At 33.2% G+C, this 27,241-nt stretch overlaps 1 protein-coding gene, 1 long non-coding RNA gene and 1 pseudogene across 2 annotated transcripts; all 3 read right to left on the bottom strand.

Annotated features, from left to right (window-relative positions):
• Positions 1-8,354: 8,354 nt before the first annotated feature.
• LOC147387353 (calcium-binding protein KRP1-like) lies at positions 8,355-8,660 on the bottom strand. Its single transcript, XM_086421566.1, has one exon. It carries the CDS (start codon positions 8,658-8,660, stop codon positions 8,355-8,357), a length of 306 nt encoding a protein of 101 aa, XP_086277692.1.
• A 4,402-nt stretch (positions 8,661-13,062) lies between these two features.
• LOC147387354 (uncharacterized) lies at positions 13,063-14,138 on the bottom strand. The gene is made up of 2 exons (XR_015171116.1): positions 13,804-14,138; positions 13,063-13,721 (listed from the first exon to the last, which is right to left on the bottom strand). It is a non-coding gene; the product is annotated as an uncharacterized LOC147387354 (long non-coding RNA).
• Positions 14,139-15,793: 1,655 nt separating this feature from the next.
• On the bottom strand, positions 15,794-17,115 carry LOC147387355 (G-type lectin S-receptor-like serine/threonine-protein kinase At4g27290 pseudogene; annotated as a pseudogene).
• Between the last annotated feature and the right edge of the window lie 10,126 nt (positions 17,116-27,241).

The following is a 27,241-nucleotide window of genomic DNA, read 5'->3' on the forward strand; positions in this document are numbered from 1 at the left end:
CTTATTGATTTGTATTTATTAAAAAGTATATGTGAATAATTAATATTCACATTTACAATGAGAAAAATTTTTTCCTTATATTTTCTTTTAATTTTTGTAAAATGGATAACATCATAACTAAACTATTAAAGTTTGATTATTAAAGAATTTGATCCATAAATCCTATTATCTATTTCAAAAATCATATCTTAGAAGTGATTTTATTAGCATCGGTTTCATGAAAACTAATGATTCTTTCATATCAACATGGTTCCTTTCGAACCTAGGGGGATAAAATCTTTGAGATCCTTCAATCCTACTTATGCAATCTCCAATTAATGCAAATGGGAGGGGGTTTATACAAAAAACATTTTGACAATCAACTCAACAACACTTTTAGTAGAGTAATAATAAAAATCTTAGAAAATTACGCATATTTGCTTTGGCTAAGTTCATATTTATAGAATTCTTCTAAAGTTAGATTTTTTAATCCGAATGTATCTTTAATTTGAAATTTATTCTTGGAATTAACTTCTTTCTTATGTGAGATTTGAAATTATTTTTATGCCACATAGATAACAATTGTTCCAATATGGTTCTAAGATATAAAAGAACCCATCTTTGATTTTTGAAGACAATGAATGTTTACCTAAATGATGAGTGTTTTTTTGCTCATAGGCCTGTGAGCAAATTTTTTGTACTTGATAGTATAGACACCCTATTTTTGTATCTGCCTAATTGGATAATTCGTCACCCCGTTGTTGTGGATTCGTAATGATGAGTGCAAAAGAACTAGAAAGCTTGAGAGGACATTTTTCAATTTTTTGTTTTTTTATTTTTAATCCTTTCATCTCTCTCACTTGTTATGACTTGACATAGAAAATTATACATACTTAGGAGGGCTACACTTTACATCCGATTTAGCAAGTATGTATACTTAAGTCTGCTACATATTTTGATAACCTAGAGACCTCGTGACTCTAAAAAAATGGGACATTGAGACTTAAAAATAATCATATTGGGACTGAAAGAAACCTTACATCAAGATTTGTAAAAAATCAATAAAATAACAAAAATACCTCTTGTGGATCTCGTGCCTTCGAAAAATCTCAAAAGTCCTTTCATTACCCTCAAAATATGATTTCGAGTCTAACGAGACTAAAATCAATGAAGATGTTTATGAAAAAATCACAAAAATGTTCAAAGTACCTTTTAATATCCGATGCTTACCTAGAGACCTTATTCTTTGGAAAACGTGGTCGAAAACAAATTTCTGACAAATATTTACACACATCAAAAGAAAAAAGTTAGAAACCTCATAATTAGGAAAATTGAAAATTCACCTAAAATGATGAAATCAAATCGAAAATTTTTAAATAATTCAAATTGAAAATTTTTAAACAAATTGAAAAATTCTAAACAACCAAATCAAAAAATTAATCTCAATTAACCAATCAAATTGAATTGTAAAAATTAACCAATCAAAATCAAATTAAAATTTTGAAATCAACCAATAAAAATTAAAATTTAGTTAACCAATCAAATCGAAAATTGAAATTTAATCAACATCAATCAAAATTTTAATCTTAATCAAACATTAAATTTTTTAATCTTAATTAACCAACCAATCAAATTAAAATCTTAAGAAGAAACATAAAATAATTTAAATCGAATAATTAAATTGAACCTCAATATTAAAATCTTAAGAAATTAAAACGACCACTCAAATCGAGCCTTAAACTTAAAATAATCTAAATCGACCAATTGTCCAATCGAATTGAAAATTAAAAACAAACTCAACCAATCAATAGAGGACTATTGAGTCGTGAATACATGGGGTCGCTACCCACATCATTATAAGAAATGTGAAAGAGAGAAAATTAAAATAAAAAAACATGGAAACCTCTTAAAGAGGACGTCCCATTCTTGTAAAAAAATAAAAAAATTGAAGAAGAAAAAAATAGAAATAAAAAGCCTATAAAATTCAAATGTCTCACTCTTTTTAACGGTCCCTCATGTTTTCAAATATATATATTTTTTTTAAACTTATTTTTTTTATCTCCTCCCTGTCATCGATTCATTTTTATCTTCAATCATCATATAGTTTATTCGAAGAGGATTTTCTTTTCCTTTCTTACATTTTTCACATTAATAGGATTGGAAAGTACATTCTTTTTATTTTTTATTTTATTGTTTTTTATTTTATTCTTATTTTGAACATCATGTTTGAGTCGAATTTTCTTTTTAAGGTTACTTGAAATTTTGATATGAATTGCTTTAGTTACTTTTGTGTTTAAAAGTAGAATCCGTTTAATTTAATGAATTCTAGTATATAATGCGTTGAGAGATGATTTGAAGGTTATGCCTTGCGATGGCGTGTTTATTAAATTGATGTATGTTCAAAACAACTCTTTTTCTAATTTGGGAATTTAGTGTTTAGTTTATAATTTTCTGATTTGGGAATTTACCATGTGATCATAAGTTTTCGATTTAGAAATTTTACATTTATTCATAATTCTTTGATTTAGAATTTTTGTATTATTTGTAACTTTCTAATTTGAAAATTTGATCTTTATTTTATGATTTTCTGATTTGGGAATTTTGCATGTGTTTATTACTTTCTGATTTAGAAATTCTACACATATTCGTAATTCTCTAATTTAGAAATCTTGCATTATCAATTTAGTGATTAGGGGTGACAAATTCCTATTTTTACTGATTTGGTAATCTTGCTAAAATCAATGTTTTCCAGTTTGGAAATTAATACAAATTTCTATTTTTACTAATGTTGATGATTTTCAATTTAAAAAATTCATGTGCATTCATATATTCTCAATTTAGCAATTTTTCTGATTCGGAGCTCTCATATTCTACCAATTTGGCCACCACTTATTTTTTTACATATTTATATTTATTTGTATTTTACCAATTTGGTAGCTATGAGGCATATGAATCTCATTGATTTAAAATTTTCACACATACGTAATGTTCATTTATTCAATTTTTTTTTATACATATGGTGCTACTAATCTAGAAATTATTCATATATGGGGAATATTTTTCAAATTTGAAATTGTTCGTGCATGTGCAAAATTTAGTCGATTTAGAAAATATTTCTATATGTTAGCTCTTTAATTGAAATATATTGCCACGTGAACTTAAAAACATGGGATAAAATAGGTATTTATTTACGTTTTTTCCCTTTTTGTGCAAAATTCACGGTATCATGTAATATTTGGAGAGAAATTAGCTATAAGATTCGTTTAACAAATCCAATTCGAATTGATGATAATTGGACTCTAGCTTGACTTTAGTCTTTATAGTTGACCATATGATGATTTGGGGTCGTAGTGGAGACCGATCATCTTGATTAGGTGGGTTTAATTTCTAACATCTTTCGAAATTCATAATTTGACCTCTTACCTATTTTTCTTCTCTATGGATTGATCCAAATCCTCTTTGGAGTTATTTCGATTCCTAGACCTAAATTAAGTGGCGACTCCCAATTATTAGAAAATTCCCAATTTATCAACCAGATGCCTTTTTATTATTTAATGAAAAAGTGTCGAGACGATTTCAGGTAAGTGTCCATTTTCAAATCCACGAATCAAATTTGAAAATACCTTTTTTAATATGAGTTTTCCCTTAAAATATAGAAGGCTGTGGTGTTAGATTGACAACATGATTATCCATGTGGTTGGTCTCAATGACACATTTTAAGATATTAAATCTTAAATTTGAAATTTGTGGGCAAAGGACTTACAAGCAAGAGAAAGAAATTTCTCCTTGTTGTTGATGTCATTTGCACCACATGGGATTGTGAGCAAAAAATTATTCCTTAAATAAGGGGGTATGTTCAATATTTTATATGTGCGTTCAAGAATATAAGGTAGCATGTGGTGATGAGTTTCTTGTAGTTGAGGATAGTGATTCAATTCCTCAAGAACTTATGAACATTGTACTCGACGATCTTACTTGTAACCATGTTCGTGTTCAAGGAATAAATAAAGGGAGGGGACCCTCCAACCCTTCCTTTCAGATCAAAAAAAGAAAAAATATATATATAACATAGCATATATCAGAAATTTTTTATTTATTTTTTTATCCGAGATTCAAGAATACCCATTCTGAGATTTTATGACCACAGTTTACTTTACAATCACTAAGCTTACTTTACAATCACTATTGACACTTAAACACAAGATTTTGTATCCTACCCTCATATAGAGCCAAACCAATTGTTGCAAAATTCAATCGAACTTAGGTACGGTATCGGTTCAGTGTGATTTTAACATTGGCCTATGTCTTACCATAGGAAAATGCTGAAGTAACATTGAAATTTACATCGTCTCACACATTGCTGATGTGGATGTGTGTACAGATGCTTTTCATTGAGATATGAGTGAGAAGCATATATGATTGGAGAACCCAATGTGTGAAACGATGTCAATTTCAATGTTACTCCAGTGCGACTCCTAAGCCTATTAGGAATAACTATATGATACGTGTTAACTTACTATATCAACAAGTCTTCAACCATTAGTATATTGGGCGTTTAATGATGGCCCAGGTCCAATGAATTCTTTTCAGGATATTTGCAATTGGCGAGGGTCTTCTTTAACTCAATTTGGTTCTTTGTTCAATTCTGCCCCATCGGTGATCTTTTTGGACATTATGGACAGCTAGGAATCGGTACTTACTTGAAGGATTAAAACCTTCAATCAATAGAGAAATTTAGAGGATATCGACTTGGTTGTTAGAGCTCAGCTTTGTTGGGCATTTCAGACTCAATTCTTCAGTACCTCAGAACAGAATCTTGTGGCTAGTGGGTGTGTCTAGTCGGTCTTATCCCTCGAGAAGAGCCATTGCAATTTCATGGTCTCCTCCTCCGCTTGGGTGGCTGAAATTGAATGTGGATGGTACGAGTAATCCTAATCCTGGTCTGAGTGGAGGTGATTTTATTCTCAGAGATTCTTTTGGGAAGGTGCTTGGTGCAGGCTGCTGCCCTTTTGGTGTTGGCTCTAATAATGTGGCTGAATCTTCAGCCCTTCTTTATGCATTGGAAATTCTTAATATTATCTCAATGTTATTGTGGAGATTGATTCTATGCTCTTAGTCAAAGGAATCAAGGGAGAAGGAGTTCCTTGGATAATTCAACATCATATTTTTCAGATTCACAAGCATCTCTCCTGTTTCAACTGGAAAATTCAGCACTCATGGAGGGAGGGCAATGTTGTTACTGATGCATTAGTTAAATTTGCTATTTCTTGTAGTTCTCCCATGTTGTTCCATTCTTTATTTGTCTTTCCTTTGCTGGCCAAGCAAGCTTTATTGGGGGGCAGATTGAAGCTTCCTCGTATCGGCCTTGTATTTTAAGATTTTCTCCTGTATCTTGGTTTGATTTTTAATATAATTTTCCTTAGCAAATAAAACAAAAAAAGGGAAAAACCATTAGTATATTGGCATAAATTGATTATTTGGTAAGTGGTGTAAATGTCAAAATTGTAGAAAGTTCCTTACAAATTAATCTAGTAAATCAAAAGATTTAAAAAATGGCCATACATGGCTGAGTCCAGCAAAGCCCAAGACACTTGTAAGGCCTATTATTTTTTAAAATTCAAATAAGTTTAGGTGATCTAATAAAGATTTGAATAATAATTAAGCCCACATGGTCGAGGTATTCTTATAAAAAGGGAGAGGTCTTGAGTTCAAGCTCCCTCATTGCCCACTCACAAGGATTTATCCCTACTTATCTAGTATGTTTGGTATTGCATGTGCCCAATGGATTTGGGCAAGATATCGTGCTCTAGGAGGCCAGTTGCCTCGCCCTTACTAGTCAGGTCTACGAGTTCGAAACTCCTGTCATTAAAAAACAAAAAAAAAAAAACAAAAAAATTGAGCCCACAAATGCATTAATAATGGGTTTACCAAATAACCGATCATGGTCCCATATTCAAGGAGATGGTTGGGGCACATAAAAATTCCTGAAACCATTCAATTGGATTGTGAATTGAAATAGTTAATCAAATGAAAGACAAAGATTTCGACACCAAGGCCATGATTGATAGGGGAACTTGATCACACGTTGAGAGTACTTGGATTTCAACACTTGAGAGGATATTTGTATCATGTTCATAAGTCCTCTAGAGAAGAAGCAAAGCCTTTTCAATGATACATATCTAGACTATAAACCTCAAGAGAAAATTAAGAACACTATCTCATTTGGAAGATTAAAAGATCATATTCCTCCTTCATTCCAAGAATTTGGGGTGAGCTAAATGAATTGTCGTGTTCCTCCATTCCACTATGTTTAAAGTGAACTCTTTTGTTACGAAAGTGAGTTTATATTTGCTTTCATCATCTTTATCCATGCATAGTGTAAGTTGAGATCTTTACACCATAATCATCAATGCAAAAAAAGAAAAAAAAAAAAAAAAAAACAATAACAAATTATCCTATTATTTTATGCATCCCAAAATAGGAAATGAAATTTTCCATTTTCAATTAATGCAAGCATGGGATATTAATATCATTTCTAGAAGTAGATAGTTTTATTTTCTCTTTATTTGTGTATTTTCTTGCATCCTTCAATGCCCATATGACTAAAGTACACTATTCCTTTATTCCTTCAAGAGTTATGAAACCTATAAGAAATTTGTTTAGAGAAGAAGTTGTTTAAAGATGATAAGATGAGAAGAACTGATGTACAATTTGCACTTGCAGGACCACGTTGGTCGGTTACCACTTTACCATTAAAACTCTCTTTTTTCGTGAATGTACATAAAAGGGGATACGCATGAAAACTGGCATCATACGGTGTGTCACGTGTGTTTAATGACTTCCACACAAACTAAACTCATCACAATGTAATAAGTAGTGTTTCAGTAGAGGATGACAACTAACATTATGCATCCATCTTTCGTCCTTTTTTTTTTTTTTTTTTCCTTTTGAAACTCTTTCCTTACTGACAGAGTAAGATTTTTAGCCTTACTTAGGTCGTTTTGCACAAATGGATTGGCACATGAGAAATCCAATACTACGGCCCTCTATAGTAAGGGTGAGATCCTTGGTATCTTAGTAAGGCTAGGGGACTTTTTCTTTAAAAAAAAAACAAACAATGGACAACATTGCTTTGTTCTATTTTGTCAGATAAAATTTTCAGTGTCTGATGGATGCGGCATTTAATGGTCTAGTGTAAGGACCATGAATGTGTCCGTCTATGAGGAAGGTCATGGGATCTGAGTTATCAATGGGCCAGCCCATTGAGTGACATATTTTGTTGTTCTTTTATCTTATTTTGAGTCTTACTTGTTGAGAAAGGTAAGATTTACTATTAAGGCATTAAAACATTAAAATGGGTTGACGATTATAACTGCAAAGTGAATGTGGTGGATAATCCCAATGCCCCATGAGATCCTAAACATTAGCATTCTTCATAAATATTTTATTAAAAAATATATTAATAATTTTTTTTAAAATCAATTTAAATGATTTGACTTGTCTAAGTCATCATTTCAATAAGATGACTCCAACGAATCAACTCGGCCCTTGTTTGTAAAACCATAATTCCTTTTGCAAAGTTTTAATCGCACAAACATGTCAAAAAGTATTGTTGATTTAGAAAATACCACTAAGTTATTAATTATGGGAAATGTGTAGCACCTTAGTATTTGTCCTACATGTTTTGTCTTACATGGGTTAAAAGTTTTGAAATAGGCCGATTTTTGGTGAGGATGATCGCTATGGTGAGTAGATTATCCTTATCAAAAATCAGTTAATTCCAAAACTAGTAGTCCCATTTTTACAAATTGAAGATTTCTAAATTGTCATTTTTTTGTAAATCATTTTTAATGGGGTTAGAAGTTTCAAAATGAGCAGATTTTTGGTGAGGATGACCTCCTCACCATAAATATCATTCAAAAAAAAAAAAAAAAAAAAAAAAAATCTCATTCTAAAATTTCTAATTCATGACCATTTAAGACAAAATGCATAGAGTAAAACATATGATAAATACTAGGTTGTTGAACGTGACTCATTAATTATTGAGTCATGATGAATGCATACAGTTTTGGTACACAACTGGTGTGGTAAGAGCATAGAACCATAGATATTTTTCATCGAGATAGATTGAAAAAAGATGTGCGGTTACGTACCCTCGCCATGTCAGCCGTGTACCAAAACCGCCTGCGTTCATCACTATTCTTAGTTATTTGGTAAATTTTCCTTTTGTAAAGTTTTTAATTATTTGATAAATTTCCCAAGATCAATGAAATAACAAATTCCAACACTTATTTTTTTTTTCAAAATAAAGATCATCAATCATCAATCATCATCTGTACAAGAGAATATTAATGAAACAAAAGAAAGAGAAAAAATCATAAAGCCTTCAATTCCTGTTGCAGAGCTTCTTCCAACCAAATTTCAGATTCCTCCATTAAATCAGGACTCAATCTGAACATTAAAACACAAAACTCCATCTGATTAAGTGCGCCATCACCATCTATGTCTCCTTCCTTCAACATGTTCAACAACTCCTCATCTCTCAAGTCTTGCAACCCAAGAACACCAGCGTTTCTCTTCAAGCTATCAAACGTGATCAATCCCTTATCACTGTCCATCAACAGTTGAAACCCATTACAGAGCTGTCCAATCAGTCCTTCCCCTCCCAATTTATCCGCCATTGTTGGCAAAAAATCCTCGAAATCGACAGAATTGGGTACTTCCATTAGAGATATCTTGAGAAAGAGAAGAGTATGGAAAAATAAAATTGAGTTGAGATTTGGGTTGAAAGAATTTGGTTTTATAAACAAATAAAGAGAGAATTTGGGTTCGAGGAAGGTGAGGTCATGAACGCCAACCAAGGTACAGGTGTTCAAGAGGTTGGACGATTCTTCAGGTCCACATATCTTTCGCAGAAGTTGTAAGGGGTAGAACCGGAAACTTTAGAGGAAAAGAAAGTTCCAATCTACTTTCCTTACGGTTTCTAGGAGAGTACTTATACAATAATTATGTATGGGCTACTGAGAAACTCAATTTTAAAATGAAAATTGCTAAAAGAACCTCTTATTTTTTAATGAACAAAAATGCCCCTTATACTAGTCCAACATACCTTCTATTAGGTCATGATATCATTAATGACTACATTTGTTTGGGTGTGAATAGGTACCCATTTAGCTGGAATGAAGTAGTCTAAATCGAAAAGCTTGGTTCGTAATCTCTTTATTTTAGAATCAATTAGAATCGAGACTAACAAATCAATTGATTGAGATTAGAAATTGATGGGATCGAAATCAAGAACTAGGAATCGAAAACAATTTAGAAGGAATTTTTTTTTTTTTTTTTGACAACCGGAGACATTTGGGATCATTGCTGGTCTAGAATCAAGTTTCAAATTGCATATTATAGGCCGTATCTAAAAGTTATTTTCGGTCAAAATACTTGGTAGATAATTTGGATAAATTGACATACATGTAAGGGTTTTATTCCTTCTACGAAGACACAATTCCATGCAATAGAAGGTTTTGATCCGTCTCCTTAATTTCTAATAGGATACATTGAGTCCAAACATGCCACTTATGTTTAGAACAAAAAATGGCGATTGCATACACAAACCCACATTGTAGATCATGACAAGAAGTTAGGACATAAAAGACACCCTATTGCCAATGGTTGACATGTGTGGAAATAAGTGCCTTAGTAATGCAAACTCCGTCGAAATGACATAAGATAGCTTGACCAGATGGGAGGGAACAATTCTTGCAACATAAAAGATGGTACAATGAGGGGAACAATAACTCCATAAATAGAAAGGTATTGGAGAGCAAGCTAGTCAACGTTTTAAGAACCACCCTGTTATCTACCAAATTGAAACTATCTTTGATCATTAGAGTATAATCACAAGACTCATAAGTGGGGGAAGATATATATATATATATATCATTGCCCCTACAAAAATTTCAGAAAATATTTTTCATAGCCACTTAGTTCAAGTTGGCTCATGTAGAGTGGACTCCCCCCCCCCCCCCCCCAAGATTTTTTTATGGACAGATTTATCGAGATTGCAATTCTATTGCAAGAACTCCCTTACTTTATAAGTTTGGTACCCAACAGACCTTACTTTATGAATCAGGCTAGCATGACTAACCTGTTAAGATTTGAATCTTACTAATTAAGAGTCATGGAAAAACCTAGATTCAAAAGAATTCTTTGGAAAAAAAAAAACTAACTTCTTTTTTTTTCAAATTATTTTTTCCAAAGTTCTTAGAACTTTGTCCTCTATAAACGTTTGGCATCAGATCATGTTTTTAGATACAAAAAATTGATGCCGTTGGGATCCATTCCAAGGTCTATTGAGTAACAAATTAACCACATCAATTTGAATTTTATGATGAGGATCCTCACTCCAAGGTTTGATGGTTAACAAACTTGATAAAGTAAGGTTTGTTGAGAAACAAACTTCACAAAGTAAGATTCCCTTGGAGTTGTCTGAACTCTAAGGAGGTTTTTGTAATAAAAATGCAACATTTAGGTCTGTCGGGTAAATCTCTCTTTCTATAAATAAAATCTTGAAAAAGTAAAACGCACAATTTCAAGGGTTGAACATGTAAATGGTGTGTGACCACCGCAAATTCAGATCCTTATAATTTCTTTTACTTGGAACTTCTTAATTTGAGGACACAGAATCGAACTCCATTATTTTCATGTGGGGATAACTCTATTGCAGGTGTGACTTCCATGGGTAGAAAGAAGTAATCAGATTTGTATAATTTCTTTTACTTCGTGAGAATACAAACATATGCATTATGATTTATAATTGTTTTAATTTCATCTTCAAACTAATATCTAGCCCCACAAGGGAAATTCTCAGGGTCCACCTTAATTGCATGGTAAGAGAAATATTACATACCAAAGAACCCGCAGAGGGTACAATGGTCATTCCAGAGGAAATTACCTCATCAAGTGCCTAAAAATCTGAAGTTGTGAAATTCTCCAACTTACATTGAAAATAAAGGGTAAGAAGAAGATTCAATTCTTTGACATCCCTTCAGAAGTAGAGGTTAAGGTGATTTACTAAACTACCCTCAGTTGTATATTTTTTCTTGGAGTTGTGTGATGTAATTCATTGAAGACTTTGGAAAGGAGAAGAAAATGTTGAAGCGTGATGGGTAGAACTCCACGGCCTATAGCCATGTCATGTCTCTTTCTTCCTGGAAACTGAGTCCTCTACTCCCTGCGTTTTATTCCACACCACGTGGATGGAAAACTCTTTTGAACCCATATATGCACTGACCACTAAACCTTTGAATAATATTGACTAGTGATCTCTAGACTCATTCCAACATTTGTTATCTTGACGATGGGTAGTATGTTGTAAAATTCATAGTTTTATTCATGTATTTTGTTGAGGGCAAGACCTTTTGAGTGTTATTTGTAAAGTTTTTATCTTTTTTGTATAAGTTGAAAGTTAAAACTTCTCTTAGTTTTCTTGTTTATGAGAATTGTAATGATAACTTTTTAAATCTTTATTCCTACATCGAATAAATATAAGAATAGTGTTCAAGTAATAAAGGATACATCTCTTTTTCTCTCGCTTGGATGTGAGTGAGAAGAGAGTGGGCTTCGTGTGCATATGGGGGCCCAAGGCACCGTGTGACTACAGTCAATGTGCCTAAAAATCTTAGTATGCATGCATGGGGGTGAAAATATTAGATTTAAACTTCACGTGGGTGGGCGTCAAAGGCCACTTTGATTTTTCGAGTGAATGGTTAGCAAAGAGTGTGATTGTTGAATCTTGGAAATCAGACGCCTGAGACCGATTGCACTCTGGATTTAATTTTGAAGGGGGCAAAATTGGTTTTAAGGACAACAATTTCTCCGTACCTCAATCACCGATAAGTTCTTCCAATTTCTTCCTACTTTTATACCCTAATATCATTTAGAATTTGTTTGTTTCAAGAACATAGAACCAAAATTGTTCAACATAGTATATTGACAATAAATGAGACTAGTCATTGGAATCAAAGTCTATTACAAGTGTCCCAAACATTTATAAATGTATGGCTAAGAGTCAGAAATGGTAGTTGATGTATGCTAATCAACCAAACCCTTATTACTCTTTTAGGCTTTTGTAGAACAATAATGATATTCTTACGCCCTCCTATGACATACACTCCCTGACATGGCATGCGGTAGAACCATAGAATTTTTCCTTGGGATACACAACTGTACATCCACATAATTAAATATGTGCAGTTGTGTATCTAGAGGAAAAAAAATCTATGGTTCTGGCCCATGCCATGTCAGAGAGCACATGTTAGAGGGGGCATAAGAAAATCACGACTCTCTGTAAAAGTAAATAGTCATGATAATCTGACTCCCGTGGTGTGGTAGTGCACAGAACCAAAGATTTTCCTCAGGATATACAATTGCACATCTCCAAAATTATGTGCAGTTGTGTATCCCGAGGAAAATCTCTCGTTCTATGCGTTGCCATGCCATGGGAGTATATCAGAGGGGGAGTTACAAAATCTTTATTCGAAAGTAAAATACTTCTTTTCTAGGAGACTTATTTCTTAGGGTTAATAGAAAGAGCACAAGAAAATAAGAAAGAAGAAAGAGCCGTGATAAATCAATGCGGCAAAACCTACGTGGTCTGTACGTGGCTGACGTGACAAGGGCATAGAACCATAGATCTTTTTCTTCGGGATACATAAGGAAATGTTCAAACGTTCTATGCCCTTGTCACGTTGATTTGTCATTAGTCAAAAAGAAAAACAAAATTAGAAGAACAGAGAAACAGTATAATGCTTTTCTTTTTTTTTTTTCTATTTGAAGAGTAGTAGAATGCACATCCTTTTTTGTTCACCAGATTTGGTTGGCTTACACACCCAAGTTTAGTCATATTAGTGATTTTCAACAATTAAATTTTATTGTTTTCAATCTAGACAAGATCAAGAGCAGTTTTACATAACTATAAGCTTTATTTTTCCAAAGATACAAGATGGTTTACATTAATGTTGCATTTGCGACACAAAATGGGGGTTTTGTGAATTTTATCACCCACCATCCATGTTTAAGTAAGTCTATCTTTAAACCATTTTGTTGTAAAAGCTCGTAAGTGTCAATTGCATACAAGAGAAAGATATAAATTTGAAATGTTTTGAGACAATCTTCTATCGATCCCCTAACAATGTAATAGTTACTTTATTTGAAGAACAAAACATATTCTCACTTGATCCTGGACTTCCCTCAGTTAGACTTCTTTCATTGTAGAAACCAGGTTGTTTAGGTTTGGACAAACACAATGTGAAAAAAGCCCAAATTTGACGGACCAAGAGGTCGAATTAGCGACGAATTTTTCATTGTCAAATTTTTATTTTTTGACAGGCTGAATCTGTCAAATTAATGAAGGATGAGAGAAATTCGACAGCTCTAAGCCATCAAATCTGGGAACATCAAGAATTTCAACGGTCTTAGACAGTCAAAATTCAATTTTTAAAATTCGTGGGCCTTGGCCCGTCAATTTTTTCTGTAGAATTTTTCAGTTCTCACGTAATGAAAATTGCACCCTCAGTACCCAACATAAAAACCACAGACGACATGGTTGGCCTGTCTTCCAGGCGTTGTTGCACACACAAAAGATCGACATGGATACATCTCAACACTTGAAACTTGGGTAATTGACTCCCCATCGATGAATCCATTAGTTCACGTGCCTTGTCTTCATTCCACAGTTTCCATGCCTAAAAAAGAATCCAATTACCCTTTAATCATCAAATGATAAAATAGTGAAGTTAGGAAGAATATGTTCATCTCTACACTTACATGTCCTATAAGGTTGAGGTCATGATCAGGATGAAAAAATCCTCTGTTTTTCCTTCCACTCACTATCTCTAGAACCAAAACACCGAAGCTGAAGACATCGGATTTTATTGAAAATAGTCCATCTATCGTGTACTCCGGTGACATATAACCACAACATGTCATCATTCAAGAAAAAATTGTAAGCAGCAAAGTGGATGAATAAAGATGTAAGTGTAGTGGTACTTACTATGTTCCAAGCACCCTATTTGTATTTCCTTCAGTCTGCTTTCCTCCAAAACTTCTTGCAAAACCGAAGTCTGAAATTTTGGCGCTCATCTCACGGTCTAATAGAATGTTGCTGCTCACGGTCTAATAGAATGTTGCTGCCTTTGAGATCTCTGTGAATAATTCTCAATCTTGAATCTCTATGAAGATAAAGAAGTCCTTGAGCTACTCCTATGATGATTTGGAAGCGCTTTTGCCAATTGAGTATAGTACTTCTTGCCTGATCTGCACCATTTTAACAAAAAAATTTAACTCGAGCTTCTTCGGATCCCTGGATGATATTTTCTAACATAGTTCTGAGATTAAGAGGGCCTAACCAAAAATAAAGTAGTCCAAACTTTTGTTAGATTAACATCTTTTCTTCTCTCTCAATGCAACATCCCAGAAGCCTAACAAGGTTCCGGTGTTGAAGTTTTGCGATCAAAATAACCTCGTTCTTAAACTCATTGAGGCCTTGTCCGGAATTTGTCGAAAGCCTCTTCACCGCTATTTCTAGTCTATTCAATAGCTCACCCTAGAGATTGCATAGGTGAAAATAACTATAAGAAAGATCATATAACATTCACCTTATAATTATTTATGTTTGAGCATTAATTCAATCAACATTATGGAAAGTAGTATACCTTGTAAACAGGACCAAAACCACCCTGACCCAGCTTACTATCAGAAGCAAAGTTATTAGTGGCAGTTGCTATGGTAGCAAAATCAAACAGAGGTAAGTCCATCTCATCCATCTGGCTTTCATCTGTGTACTAGTTTTTTTTTTTTAGTTGAAAAACAATTGAAACATTTGTATTAAAAGAAACAAAATGATGATGGCAACCAAATGATTGCAAAAGAAAAATGTTGGTAAGGGAAGAGATGAATCCTTTTACCTCTTTTCTTTCTCTTGTTCTTCCAAATAATAAAATAGATGGTCGAACAAAAGATAAGCATTCCCAAAACAACTGGTACTGATATCACAATCACTCGTTTTTTATTCTTGGTTGAATCGCCATGTACATCTACATGTCCATCATGACTAGCAAGTTAAAAACACACATATAAGCTTGGCTAATTACCTTAGAATAACAATCTCATTGAGAATGAAACATAAATGACTTATAATATAGGCTTGGCTTCAGTAATTTTATATAACTTGGTTTATTTTCAGGCGATCACAATTTTCATTTTCAAATGACCATGGCCTAACCTAAGTACAAGAACATGATATTTACCCCCACATTGATTTAGATGCTACAAAATTATCCATAAACTCTGTTCTAATATAGCATATTTGATACATTATATCTATTGCTCTGTCATCATATCTAATATATATATATATATATATATATATATATATATATATATATATATATATATATATATATATATATATATTTTTGGCTTATCGTCGGTGTCCCCACCTTTCGGGTTAGACTAATCCCATGGTCACACTCACTACCCCCTCGGAAAGTTCTACGTGCAGATGGTAGAGTTGAGATCAAACCGGACCTTGGAGAGTGGCCCCAAGGAATTCATTGCGTTGTGAGGTTTCGAACACTTGACCTACCCTTCATGAGGAGCTTATCAAGGCTCGGCTTGCCACTAGGCCAACCCCTTGGGGTTGTCATATCTAATAATATGTTATGTTCCTTCATCACATATTCAATTGTTTCGTAAAATTGATTTTGTGCCTTTTTAAAAGACAATAAAGATAGAAAAAACTCTAATGACTTGTGTCTCATGGAGGAACATTGGAATGCCAATAATGACCATCCATACCTATTACTTCTGGAGCTGTCATTCGAACGTAAAGATCTTGCCCACCATCTATAACCTGTTTAATATCAATCAAATCTCCATGCCATAGGACACAGCCGCTGCCTGCTCCTCTAATATCAGAATTAGCAAAAGCCGTACAAGAACAATTGTTCAAACAGACCACCTCGCATTCGTCAAGACTCATTTTCTTGTTCACCCAGGACGTCGATGTATCAAGCAATTTCACAAAAGAAAACTTAACAAACGTATCTTTATCATAGCACATAGATTGTCGTCTATTTAAGCATCCACCTGACGGATCAATAAATCCCCAATCGTGTGAATATGGGGGCATAAATCCCATTAAACATTGGCACATAGGTGAGTTAACAATATCACAAATACCATAAGCACCACACTTGCCATAAACATCACATTTTTCTTTCGGCTCTGATAATATAATGTCCCACTCCATGGTCTGATTGTTCCATGTAAGGTGCTGGAGAAGGCCAGACGGATTCAGCACAAACCTCGAATGCATCGCACGTACAGGAATGTTGGTAATATATTCGTACAAGAAATACACTTCTTCCGAATTAAATACGGAGACTACATTGGGAGTCATCTTAGGAGTGCCGCTAAATCGAAGCCCATTCCATGGTCCACTACGAAATTGCTCGACAGATCCTTTACGAAGAACAAATTCAGGTAATCCTTGAAGTTCAATGCTGTAAGTGAAATCACCAGAAGAAGGATCGTCCGGACTCTTCCATGATTTCAATTTCCTATTCAAACCAGTTCTTGAGTTGTATCCAAATCTCGTGTTTTCTAACACTGTATCGGATGGATGATCGATACTCTGCCATAGATAGCTCTTGGGATCATCATTGTCTTCAGGTTCAAAATAAGATTCCCCAACTCCAAGAGCTGAGCAATTGTATTCCCGACATTGGTGTAATTGGAAGACGACCAAAAAACACTATTGGTTCCATTGACAAGTAGTACAAGATTTCCATTGATGTCGATCTTCAGAACTCCTCCGGATGAGTCTTTAATGGGGTTGTCTCTGTTTGCAACCCAAACTACTGTTTTAATTGGGATGTTCTTGTACCATATTCCCAAATATCGGTTCTTCGAATTTCCAGAACTGAAGAATCCTAATTCGAAGGTTTGGCCTGAGGAAACTATGGTTTGATTGTCTTTAAGGAGTTGACTTGGAATTAGAGTATCGACTGCAGTTGAGAATTTTGAGAAGAAAGAGAACAAGGTGAACCTGATACAAATGAAGAGAAGACGGTCCATTAATTAAGAGAATATTGCTAAGATATCATCTCAATTATTGCACATAATGGAACTTTTTTGGTTTGTTCATGAGAGTAAGTCCTGCAAACTTGTAAGAACTCATCCAAGTCAAGTCAAGGCTTCACCTTCCATGATATAATTTTGTTACCACACAGGTAAAAAGGTGGTATACTTTTCAATGATTAGTGTTCTCTAGACTTTGGTTCCAACATTTTTTTGTCTTTGGGGACCAGTATTTATGACCATGAAAACAAAATACTAAAATCAAGTGGGGTAGCCACGATAAACAAGATTTGTCATTTGCATTAAAGTCTAATACTGGTGTCCCAAACATTTACGTCAATCAATCAAAACTTTATTAGTCTTTTGTGCATTTTTTTTTTTGAAAGTAATAAAATGTTTCTTAGGGTAAACACTTTACTATTTAATTCATATCAGACTTATTTCTTAGGGTAATAAGTGATAAGTTTCTGGGGTCCGACTCAAAATCATTTGGCAATGAGCGGAGAGGTTCAAGAGCTTATAAGGAGAGAGATATAGTAATGAGTATCCGATGTGGGACTAAACTTAAACGTCCCCGTGTGGGTTGGACTTGGCCAAATACATGGAGATATGAATTGGGTGATATGGAGGTGAGAAAGGCCCACTCTGATACCATGATAAGTTTGGGGGTCCAACTCAAGCCTAATTGACGATGATTGGAGAGGCCCAGGAGCTTATAAGAAGAGAGATTAGGCAATAAATGTTCGATGTGGGACTACACTTAACAAAGAGAAAGAGGACAAGAAAAGAGAACTAGTTGAATGGATTTATTTATTTATTTTTTGGGTTAGACAATGAAGAGGAGGGTTTGCTCTTATTATTTTTTACGGTTCTTATTTTTCTTTTGATAATCCTACTCATAAAATTCGTCAATTTCTTGTGAAAATTTGGAAAAAAAAAAAAAAAAAAAGCAAAAAAGGGTATTTTGCCGAAAAAAATTGTCGAATAATCGACAATTAGAAAATGATTGGTAATATTTTTAATTGTTTTATGCTATTTTCTTTAATAATCTACAATGAACATATATCATTAAATCTAGTACATGTATGAATTTGTGAAAAAGAATTATCAATTTTCGTGCACCAGCTAAAATGGGCGTGACATTGGGTAGTCTACCTATCTCTTCAAAGATAAGGTCCAAACAATGTACTGCATACGAAATTTTGATTATATTAGGAAACCTATCTTCAATAATATAGATTATCGAAGTATAATTTGAAGCATTAACAAATTAAGATGACTTGAGTACATTGTGAGGTCCCCTTTCTACAATTTCAATGAAAATAAAATTTGCAATATAATTGACATCTTTCTTATGTCAAACTGTGCATTTTGATTTCAAAAACAATTGTTCCCTTAGGATAAGATGCCAATAAATTAATGTGTGATCTTTTTCTCCCATCAGTCCATAACTCTGACATCAAATTGCATCCTGAATTAAACCATGACTTTTTTACTTCATCTTTATATGTTTTCATTTCTCCCTTCAAAGGTGCCAACATCTTTGTTCTTGTTGTTTCACAACTTGGAAGCACATATCCTGGGCCATCATGAAACTCACATGTTCTTAATGATTGAAATAGAAAATTGTTAGCAACCAAACACTTGATTATTTTCATATCAATAAACTAGGGGTGTCAATGGATAGCTGAAATCCGAATTCGAATTCGAAAAATCGGATATTATCCGAAATTTTCGGATATCGGATTCGGATGTGATTTTAACATTCGAATGAATTTCGGATACGAATTCGGATGTTACGATATCCGATTTGATAATATCCGCTTCGATTAAAAAAGCGTCTGTTACGTATTCATGTTACACAACAGAAGTTATTTATATACATATATGCTCTCGTATATTCGAGTTTCACAACGAAATGGAACTCGAAATATTATCTTCTCTAATCTCTCATCCATAAACTCAGAACCAGCAACCGTTTCTAGCTACCGTGGGTTTCCACTGTGCAAGCTCCCACAGTCACCCTCTTCTCCGGCCGGCGAACATCGAGGTAGGTATTTCCTTTCTCTCTCTGTCTCTCTCTCTCTCTCAAAGTAAATCTAAAACCCACTTTTTTTCAATCGTGCGAGCTCCATAACCGTCATCGTCTCCGGTCAGCGAGCATCAGGTAGTTTCTTCATCTCTCTCTCTCTCTCAGTAAAACCCTATGTTTTATTCAAAATTTTCATAAATTTTTTTTCAAAAATCAAAGTTTATTTGATTTTAAAATCATTTTTTTTTTCAAAAATCAAAGCTTATTTGATTTTAAGACTGAAATACGTTAAAGATTAAAACTTCTGAAGTTGAAAAAATTAAGGAAAATCGATTTTTTTTACACTGAATTAGGATTTTTATCAAATCGGATATTATCGGATATCCGATATATTTTTTGAATTCGAATTCGAATATTGGTTAAAGATATCCGATCGGATTCGAATTCGAATTCGGATATCAATATTTTTTTTCGGATTCGAGTTCGGATATAGCACTATTCGATCGGATAGGTATCCGTTGACAGCCCTACAATAAACTGGTTCTCTTGTTTTCTTTTTACCACAAATGTGATTTTTTGGTTGTTGTAATTCAACAAAAAATAAATCTACAAATATTAAATTGAATATTTGAATGCAATGAACATTCAAGGTCTGTTCTTTATAGTTTCTAGTTCCAACTCCAGCTCCAAGAGTTATTTTTTGGAAGAAGCAGAAACCTAGAGCCTGAAAGTTACATCTAGTAGAAGCTTGTTCGTTATAAAAGCACATACACTTGAAATTGATGTTTGTCTGACAACTTTTTATTGTTGGATTTTGAAAAATTGCCCTTACATATACAAAAACTATCAAATAACATTTTTTGACATATAAAGTTGACATTATTCAAATAATATTAATTAATTATAAAAATTAATATAAAATCAATCATTACTTCAGATAAGCATCTAAATATCATATTACCATCTACATTAACATTTAAACAAACACATAGTACGTATATCCATATGTTTTAGACTATTATACTTCTCCATTATTGTTAAAGGAGAAATACTATTATTAACACTGTAATTAAAATCAAAATAAATACTATAAGTAAGATATTGCATCCTATCAATGCATATATTATATTCTTTTCTTTCTCCAGGTCATGCATAAGTTTTTTAACTACCACATTATCCAAGTCACACTCATCTACTTCATTTGTCCATAAAAATGGCCATTATGTTTTTGAAACAAATAATCGATATATTAATGAATTTTTATAAGGAAACTTAAATTGTATTAAATTAGATCTAACTAATTTACTTACCATGATGAACATCTATAAAATATTCTCCCATTGTTTTTCTTCGTATGAACAGTAAATTATTTCAATATTGGGTCACTAGAGCAACGGGGAGGAAAATATTATGCTATGAATATTATAAATATACTATATTTTATCAAATAAAAAGTGTTACAATGTCATACAAAAAGAGAAATATAATTTTCATCTATAATGAAAATTAAAGTATTACGATGTTATATCATTAAAAACAAATCCAAAATAGATTAAAACTCTTAAACTTTATCATAAACATCATATAATACATTAGTTATTTCACTTCTTGTCTTCTCTTTGGTAACACGAGATCGACGATTTACAAGCTCATCATTATTGTCATGTTCAGGTGCACTCTCTTCATTTTTCACAATTTGTTCTTTTTGAAACATAAAAATTCTTCATCTGCAATTTCATCATTCCTTATGCAAATTCTACCAATTATTTAACAACAAATATAGGAGATTGATACATAAATAGAAAAAAAGATCTTACAATAGAAATTGACTTATATTTAAAAATTTATATAAATTTTGAGAAGTAATAATTTTACTTTAAAAGAGATTCTTCTAAAATTTGGAGAAAAATATATCAACAAAATAACTTCTAAAATGAAAAATATGAAACAACTAAAAAGAATATCCAAAATAACATTCAAGTACGTATACATGCTATAAACAATTTTTGCCAAGAAAAACATGTCTTAAAAATACATTTATCCATATATGAACCAAGTGAAACCTAAAAGTCCTATAAAGTATTTTCAATATATGAAGATGCTTTGATAAATTATCCAAGTATACGAGTAAGAAATTAAGATAAAAAATTTGGAGTTTTCACTTCTTTAATTTCTTATGTTAAACATAGTTTAAAAATAGAAAATTGCAACCCTACAAGAGAGAGAGAGAGAGAGAGAGAGATTTATAAATAGAGATTAGAGTGAGAGAGAGAGAGAGATACTTATAAATCGAGATTAGAGTGAGACGTAGAGAGAGGGAGAAGAGTACTGGTCGATTTATAAATAGAGATTAGAGTGAGACGTAGAGAGAGGGAGAAGAGTACTGGTCGATCAACTCTCTTTTTCTTTCTTCCCCTTTCTACTTTTTCTTCTATTATTAGTTTTCTACTGTGCAAACTGCAAAGTGCACACCGTGTAGAAATGGAAAGAGCTACAGAATCACTTTCTTTTAACTTTTATTTATTACAATAGCCCTTTACTTTTTGAAAGACACATTTTTATAGTCCTACACAAGTCGGTCTCTACTACGGTCCAATGACCGTGCTAGGTCAACCTGAGTGGACTAGACCAAGGTGCTAAACTAGGGGTGAAGAGTATTACCATCATTTTGTGCACTTGTGGAGTTGAAGCAGTTTTCATCAGATCTCAAGTTGAATCAAAATCAGATCCAAACTATGGTAATAATGAGAATTTTGGAGGAAGTTCTTACTTATAATTACACTCGCTAGTAGTGTTTTCGGGGAGGGGTCCCCTCAATACAAGCTTATCAATCTAAAAAAAAACATTGTCTTAATCTTGTTTCATTTCATGCTTAACTCAAGGCAGGCAAATTTTGAAGCTCTGAAATTTGCTTCAATGAGGGGATTGAACTGGATAATTGTATCATCGGACTCAATGTACCCGATACAGTGTTTGTAAGGGGAAATTGAGGTGGTTTGGAAATAAAAAAAATTGGTGAAGGAAAATCAACATCTTTTGGTAAATTTCAGCTTGTGTTTACTTGAGTTTTTTTGGTAGGTAACTAATAGGGTGGCTGATTTTCTTGCTCGACTTGGTGCTATAACAGATGAGTATTTTGTAGTACACTAGGTTGATTCCATTCCTTAAGAGCTTTCAAGAATTCTTCTTGATGATGTAACTTGTAATTATCCTAGGAGGCAATCTAATAAGAAGGGTAGGGTCCCTTTAATTCCAACTTACTGATAAAAATAGAGGCGTTAAGTGAACTTGCAAACCCTTTTGCTATCACCAATAGAATAGAATAAACATGAAAATCAATCTGGATCCAATATCATAGCAAAGTGTAATGTGTAAACAAACCATAAGGATTGCATGTAGTCAACATTAACAAAATCATGAAAACGAGTTAAATCATGGGAGAACACGGTACGTAACAATGCATTTCACAACAAGGAGGACAATCCTCCCATAATTCATGTAAGTTTACTATCTTTTGACTTCTCAACTTTGCAAGGCATAGATTCACACCTATATTCAATGCATGTAATAATAAATAAAAAAAGAGGCCAGATAATATGACTCATAAGGTGGCATACTCAAATGACTTGATGACATGGACAAATTCGGGAACCATAGATTTATATGCTTCGAGATACATGGTTCCCTCGGGATACACTTTTTATGGGGAAATGCAATCATGTATTCCAAGGTGTACGGATCTACAATTCCTGAACTTGTCCACGTCATGGAGTCATTAGAGTATGCCACCTGGCGAGTCATACTATGACAACTCATAAAAAAAACCTTCTGCACTCAAAATCCCAAGATATGTTCTTTTAACCATTAAGAATAAAATGACTTCTCTCATTCTCATGATTGCTTTTATACAGCAAAACAAAAGAAATTTCTTTTGTCATTACATGGCCAAAAGGTTTTTCCACAACACCCCCAAAGCGTTTCTTGACATGCTCCACTTCACAATAAATTGCCACATGGTGTTCCATCCTTATGAGTCAACTTGCTAGAGTTCTTATAGAGGCAATTTCGTGTTAATTCTTATAACTTAGTTCCCTCTAATCATCTCGTGTTCCTTGCTCTTTCCAATTTGTGATGGTGATACAGGTGTGGTACCTACAAAAAACTCTTCGATGATGATCATGTCCCAGAAAGTCATTTCTAGGACCATAATTACAGAGTTTATCCATTCTTGATTGTTATTTTCCTCAAATAAAAGCAAATCATATAAAAATTCCAAATTAATGATAACTAAAAGAATTTCTATTGGTTGCAGGTAAAAAAGCTAAATTCGTAGATAAATGAAAATGACAAAAATCATTATGAAAATGCTTGAGCCAATTTGGATCAGCCACCCAAAATTCGGAGCAAAATTCTTCCACGTCACCGAGCAGCAATAAGGGTGTGGTGCACCGCGGTGAGCCTAGGGAGAATAGCCTCGAGATTTGTGCAGGAACTTTTAGGCCATTTTGCCTTCACATTAATGGATCAGTCTTAAAGAAACTAAAATGGACATGACCCAAAAACTCTAAAGAAAACTCTATAAATTGAGGGGTTGTCTCAAAGGAATGGGTCCCCTCCCTTCTTCCTAATTTTACTTTGTAATTTTTTATTTTTATGAGAAAGAGTGATCTTGTAGAGTGAGAGTTGAAGAATCCTCTCTTCCCCTTTTCTTTTTTCTTTCTTCTTGTAATCTAAGTTTAGTTTTCACCATACTTTCAAGCTGTGTAATCAAAGAGTTTCAAGCTGATTTTTGGAATCAAAAAATAACAAAGAAACTCTCATTCTCTTCTCCACTCTACTCTCTCTATTTTACTTTATTGCAATTTGTTCCTCGTGATGATCAACTAGACTCTCCATAGAGAGGTCAATGAAGTTGGGGTGAGTTTAGCTTAATCTTGTCTAATCAGTTCTATTACCTTTATTTTATTATGCTTTTGTGAAGACTCTTAAGATTATGATTATTTGATCTATTTCTAGTGTCATAACTTTGATGATTAATGCTTAGATAAGATCAAGTTTAATCATACTCAGTGATAAACATAGAACAAAAAATATGATAATCTCATTTTAGTTAAGGATTCACGTATATTTGATTTACATAAGGAATTTAATTGATTGACATTCTGATCCACGAACAAGAGCTTTGTTGCGTGGATTGAAATAGATATAGAACTGTCAAGATATTGAGATAACTTGCAATCTTTACATTGCATTTCATTTCTTGTTTTATTTCATTCTCGTTCTTATCTACAATCTCTCATAAATCTATTTTAATTTGGTTACTCAAATCTGTATTGGTTTTAAGTTGAAAGAAGTTTCGAATCAATCGTTATCCTTGTGGATCGACCTTTGCTCACAAAAGTTTTATTTGTTCATTTTATTATCTGTAATCTGCATCTAACAAAAGACTATGTTTAGCTCTAGTTAATTAGTAATGGACTCTCTGATCTTTTGAACCCATCCTTTTTGAGTATCCTCCTCTATTTATAACTCTTTCTAAGAAATCTCATTGAATAAGGAATCTCCTTGAGATCCCTGATCTTCAAGGATCTCCAATAGGGATTCCTTACCTTTAGGAGAGGATATTGAGAAGGTAAAGATTCTATCAGACTCCGTTATCTATTTCCTTGATTCTTGGGATCTTTTCTAAAATCATGGGATCTGAGATTCGAAGACCGCTTAGAAGCTTACCCTGCTTGATTTATATACTAGACAGAGCTGTCATTCAAGCTCTACCCTTCAGACGAGTTGGGCATCCTAGGTACCACTTAGAAAAAAATTGGTTAGTTCTGTTCTCCTGCTAATCTAATATCTGGACATGTGGGGTTCAGATGCCTTATTGAATTGCCCCTCTACAGTTCTAATAGGCCCCACTTTACAAAATATTAGTCTGGGCCTCGGGGTTTGAATAATTGGGCATGTTGTACCCGTAGAAACCGTGATTTAATTTGAGGTTGAATAATTGAGCATGTTGTACCCATAAAAACCATGATTTAATTGTATATAATTAGAAGCACGATTTTTCGAATAAAAAAGAAATCGCGATTTTTATCACTATGCTTGCATTTACTTAAATGTACTTATATGCTTCTTTTTTAGTTCTCAACTTAGAATAAATACCGACTTTGATATAAAAGTAAATCTAAACAAAGAGAATTACAAAAATGGGTAGGGCATGGATCACTGTCAGAGGCAAGTGGAGGATTTAGCTTTGTGAGAAGAAATACTCTGGGCGGTCTGCAATTTGCAGCGTGGTCGGGTTGTGATGATGAAGACACTATAGAGCTCAACGCAATAAAAGAGGCAGTGGGGTATGCATGAAGGTATTTTTCATATTCTTATCTCATCGGATTTGCTCTATGCAATCAAATTCATTACAGGGGAAATAGAAACTTCTTGGAAGTACTTTGAAGAGGTGCAGGCAATTAGTAGCTTGGTTAACTCATTTGCAACTTGTACGTTTGAATTTTTTTGGAGAGAGACTAATAGAGCAGCAGATTTTTTAGCTCGATTGGGAGTCAGAGAGAATTTTTTTTTTATGTAATTGAGATGAAGATATCATACCTCAAGAGCTAAGAAGAATCATTCTAGACGATTTATCATGTAACTATATTTGTGAGTGATTAATAAAAATGGTGGGTTCCCTTAAATAACCCAGCTTACCGATTAAAAAAAAAATTTACTCAAGTTCAAAATCAGCTTAGTCTAGTTGTCTTGATTGAATTTTGAGTCGATACTCAATATGATTCTTGCACATGATTCAATCAAGAAATAATTCCCAAAACATGCGCACATTTTGGTCTAATTCCCATTCCGTTACATTGTTTGTTTAAATTCTCAAATCGTGCAAAAGTTAAAAAACAAAAAAAAAAGGAGAAAAAAAACTCTGATGAAATTACTATAATACTCCTTCCACAATGTTGGAAATCTCCAATCTCATTGCTTTTTGTACCAAGCATCAAATCAATAGAATCTACTATCTCACCATTAATCAAGCCACAATTTTTTTTTTTTTTTTTAAATCGCCATTACATCGCACTTGTAACAATATATTATTAAATCACGTTTTTAGGAAAATACTGCTATTAATTCAAATAAAGGTGCGACTTGAAAAACTCTGTATGTAAAACATTAAACTTTACCTGATTTCACACATTGCTGACCTGGATGTATGTTTGGAACCATAGATGCTTTTCATCGAGATACAAGTTAAAAGCATCTATGATTTTGTGTGCACCTACATGTCAGCAATGTGTGAAACAATGTAAATTTCAAGGTCACTTGATCGTGAATTATGACAAGTATAATGCCACCATTAATCTCGGTTATTTAGGAATATGGAAAAGTGTCTTTAAAAAAGTAAAGGGCTTCTGTCGTTTGAAATGAAATAAATAAACGTAAAATGAAAGAGGTTCTGTAGCTCTTTCCACTTTTACACGGTGTGCAACTTGCAATTTGCACAAAAGAAAACTAATGAGTCCTACTAGCCTTACTTAAGATAATAAAGATTTCACCATCACTAAGGGTCTTAGGGTTTAACTTCCAGCATCCAAAAACATACTCCAATGCTTCAGGGTTGTAGAGGATAATATTCTATCTGTTTTGAAAACAAAATCTCAAAAAAGAATTATTTTCATACTTGAATTTCAATTTTAAGTTTGGGAGTTATATATGTGGAAGTTCAGTAACATCCATTTTCCAAAAATGGATCAAGTTAAAAAAAGTTATTTTTTCGAATTTTTTTTTTTTTTTTTTTTTATCTGAGTTTTTGGAAGCAGCTTAGAAGGCTGTGGTGTTGGACTGTTTATGTGGTTATCCATTTGAGCAAAACGCCCACGGTAAGACTTGAATCTTTCCTAAGTTAGTTAGGAAAATATTTCTCAAAACTAATAATAGATGAAAAAGTAGAAAGGGAAAGAAAAAAAGCAAGGTCTACCCTTAATTTGATTGGACAATAGAAAACTAATAATTGAAAAAACTAATAATTGAAGAAAAAGTAGAAGAGAACCTATTCCTTACTACCTTATTAATATCTTAAGCCTTACTAAGAAT

The sequence above is a fragment of the Akebia trifoliata genome, chromosome 13 (assembly GCF_017979445.1).
Source record: "Akebia trifoliata isolate Shusen 1 chromosome 13, ASM1797944v1, whole genome shotgun sequence".
NCBI lineage: Eukaryota > Viridiplantae > Streptophyta > Magnoliopsida > Ranunculales > Lardizabalaceae > Akebia > Akebia trifoliata.

Coding starts and splice junctions, on each gene's coding strand:
- LOC147387353 (XM_086421566.1), bottom strand. CDS start 8,660: ATGGCGGATAAATTGGGAGGGGAAGGACTGATTGGACAGCTCTGTAAT.